This window comes from Lucilia sericata, unplaced genomic scaffold (assembly GCF_015586225.1).
Source record: "Lucilia sericata isolate MDLA Ls3-8-SP2 unplaced genomic scaffold, ASM1558622v1 Contig003721F_arrow, whole genome shotgun sequence".
In the NCBI taxonomy this organism is placed as follows: Eukaryota; Metazoa; Arthropoda; class Insecta; order Diptera; family Calliphoridae; genus Lucilia; species Lucilia sericata.
In genome coordinates, this window is record NW_023997003.1 from 25,442 (window position 1) to 28,381 (window position 2,940).

The 2,940-nt window shown below is 30.0% G+C and overlaps 1 protein-coding gene across 1 annotated transcript; it reads left to right on the plus strand.

Moving 5' to 3' along the window:
* Positions 1-298: 298 nt before the first annotated feature.
* LOC119614944 (cystinosin homolog) lies at positions 299-2,935 on the plus strand (the record flags this gene model as incomplete). Its single annotated transcript, XM_037971032.1, is given in 5 exon segments — positions 299-442; positions 444-496; positions 1,888-2,248; positions 2,320-2,490; positions 2,833-2,935. Coding segments are annotated over 5 exon segments (832 nt in total), but the record flags the coding sequence as incomplete, so codon positions are not given.
* Positions 2,936-2,940: the final 5 nt, after the last annotated feature.

A 2,940-nucleotide genomic window follows, 5' to 3' on the forward strand; every position in this document is an offset into this window, starting at 1 on the left:
TTGGCCATTATCCATGATATTCAATTTTGACGATGAAAATATCTAATTTGGCAACTCAAAACAAAATTGAGTTTTACTTATTATTACTAACAATATGTAAGTTGTAATTATTATATATTATTATAATATAATATTAATAACAAATTAAACATTTCAGTAACACAAACATGGGCGCAGGCGCCTAAAGGATTGTCTATTTCTACACATGATATCACTGTGTTAATCAATAGTTCTGAAACTGTTTATGTTATGTTAAGTATGTGATATTTAATTTTTATTGTTTATAATTTTAAAATTATTTCTATTTTATAGTGATGCCTTGGAACAGCATGTTACGGTCATTCTTAAACCACAACATGACAATCTGGCATTAATAGAACCAACGCAGTTTGATTTTAATGCTGATGGTGCACAAAATCAAAGTATTGTTGTTACTGGTTTGAAAACCGGGACATTTAGAAGTTACGGCCGATAGTCAACCCGATGAAGAATGGATGTAAGTAGTTTTTAGAAAGTAAAATACAGTGTATAGTTCAGACATAGACTAAACTATAGTCGATACTATAGACTACACTATAATGCAGACTATAAAATAGACTAATCTAAATCTCAGACGAAGCTATAATGTAGATTATAGACTAGACTATAAGCTAAAATATCTACTAGACTGTAAAATAGTCTAGATTATACTATAGCCTTATAGTCCATATAGTCCAGACTATAGACTAGGTTATATTCGAGACCATAGACTGACTTGGCTATAGTCCAGACTATAGAAGAGGCTATAGTCCAGACTATAGAAGAGGCTATAGTCCAGACTATAGAAGAGGCTATAGTCCAGACTATAGAATAGCTATAGTCCAAACTATAGACTCAACTATAGTCCAGGACTATAGACTCAACTATAGTCCAGGCTATAGACTGGGCTATAGTCCTGACTATAGACTCGGCTATAGTCCTGACTATAGACTCGGCTATATTCCAGACTATAGAATCGGCTATAGTCCAGACTACAGACTCGGCTGTAGTAAAACTATAGACTGAGCTGTAGTACAGACTATAGACTCGGTTATGTTCCGGACTATAGACTAAAATATAGTTCAGCCTTTAGACTAGACTATAGAACAGGATATATTCGACTTTAGACAAGAATATATATTAGACTATAGTCCACACATTAGACAAAACTATCGATCAGGCTTTAGACAATAGACTAGGTTATAAGGTCCAACATAAAGACTAAGTTATAGCCCAGAGTATAGACTAGGCTATAGTTCCGATGTAGACTAGACACAGTCAAAACATCACCTAGACTATACTCGAGATTTTAGACTAGTCCACACTTAAGTTAGAACTATAATGTAGATAACAAATTCTATTTTTGTTAAAAATCTATTAAAAAAGCCATATGTAGGTACTTATAAATTCAAACAGTTTCCTGTTACATCTTCCAGAAAAAAGTGTTTGATGCACAAGTAAGTACCAGTCAATGTCATTTTTGCAAATAACAAAATTCACTTAAAACTTTTTTAAACAAACACTATAACTAAATTTAATTTATACTTAATATGTTTTATGATGTATAATTTACATATTTACTTTAAAAAGTAATGAAATTTAAACACAAAATATCACAGAAATCATTTGTGGAAGAAATGTAAACAAAAAGTAGAATAGTGCTGCCAAGTTTGTTATATGAAAATAAGAATACCAGATGACGCAAAAACTAATTGTAACGGAAAGTTGATAATTCTTTTAACTGTTAATTTAAATGAAAGAATGAAAAAAAATTAAAAACTATAAACTACATACATATGTATTGGCTTTCTAGTTCGAAAAAAATAAACAAATTTATATTTAATATTCTTTAAATCACTATAATTTCAGCGTTAAAGATGTATTTCTACGCATTACAGTGGCCAATTCCGAAGCCATTATTTATACTTCATTGATCTTCGGCTGGATATATTTTGTGGCTTGGTCTGTGTCATTTTATCCGCAAATATGGGTCAATTATCGTCGCAAATCAGTGGTGGGCTTAAATTTTGATTTTGTTTTCTTAAATTTATTGGGTTTTACTCTGTATTCAATATTCAATTGTGGCCTTTATTGGATACCAGAAATACAAGCCGAATATACCAATCGTTATCCTCGTGGCCTCAACCCGGTTATGTTGAATGATGTGGTATTCTCTTTACATGCCATGTTTGCTACCATTATAACTATTTATCAATGTTATGCTTATGAAGTAAGTGTTTAGTTTTTCATTTTAAATTAATTAATAAATAATGTTTTTCTTTAATTTTCTTTTTTCGTAAGCGTGGAGAACAAAGTATTTCGAAAACAGCTACTGCCCTTCTATCATTATTTATTTTATTTGTAATTATATGTTGTGGTTTAGCGGCTGGTAATGTTATACATTGGTTGGACTTTTTATACTATTGTAGTTATGTGAAATTAACTATAACAATTATAAAATATGTACCACAGGTATGTATAAAGAAAGAGGAATTTGTTTCTAAATTTAAAATAAGTATAGTAAAGATTTAAAATTACCGCCATACATCAGGTTAAATTAACATTAAAAAAGTAATGCCAAGTTGAGGGAAATTTTTTGTATTTACGTTTGAGGGAAGCTTGAAAAAGTTTAAGGTTGCCATATATATTGAAATATTAGTTTGGATGACAGTGACTACGTTAATTTGTAAACAAACACAAAAGTTTAAATTGTAGTAAAGGGAAAAATGTTATGGGAATAAGAATAATTTACAAAATAATCATTTAGTTTGAAACATTAAACGGTTACTATTTTCATTTTTTTATTATTTAAAGGCTTTAATGAATTATCGTCGTAAAAGTACCATTGGCTGGAGTATTGGTAATATTTTATTAGATTTTACTGGAGGCACCTTAAGTATGCTGCAAATGATACTTAACGCT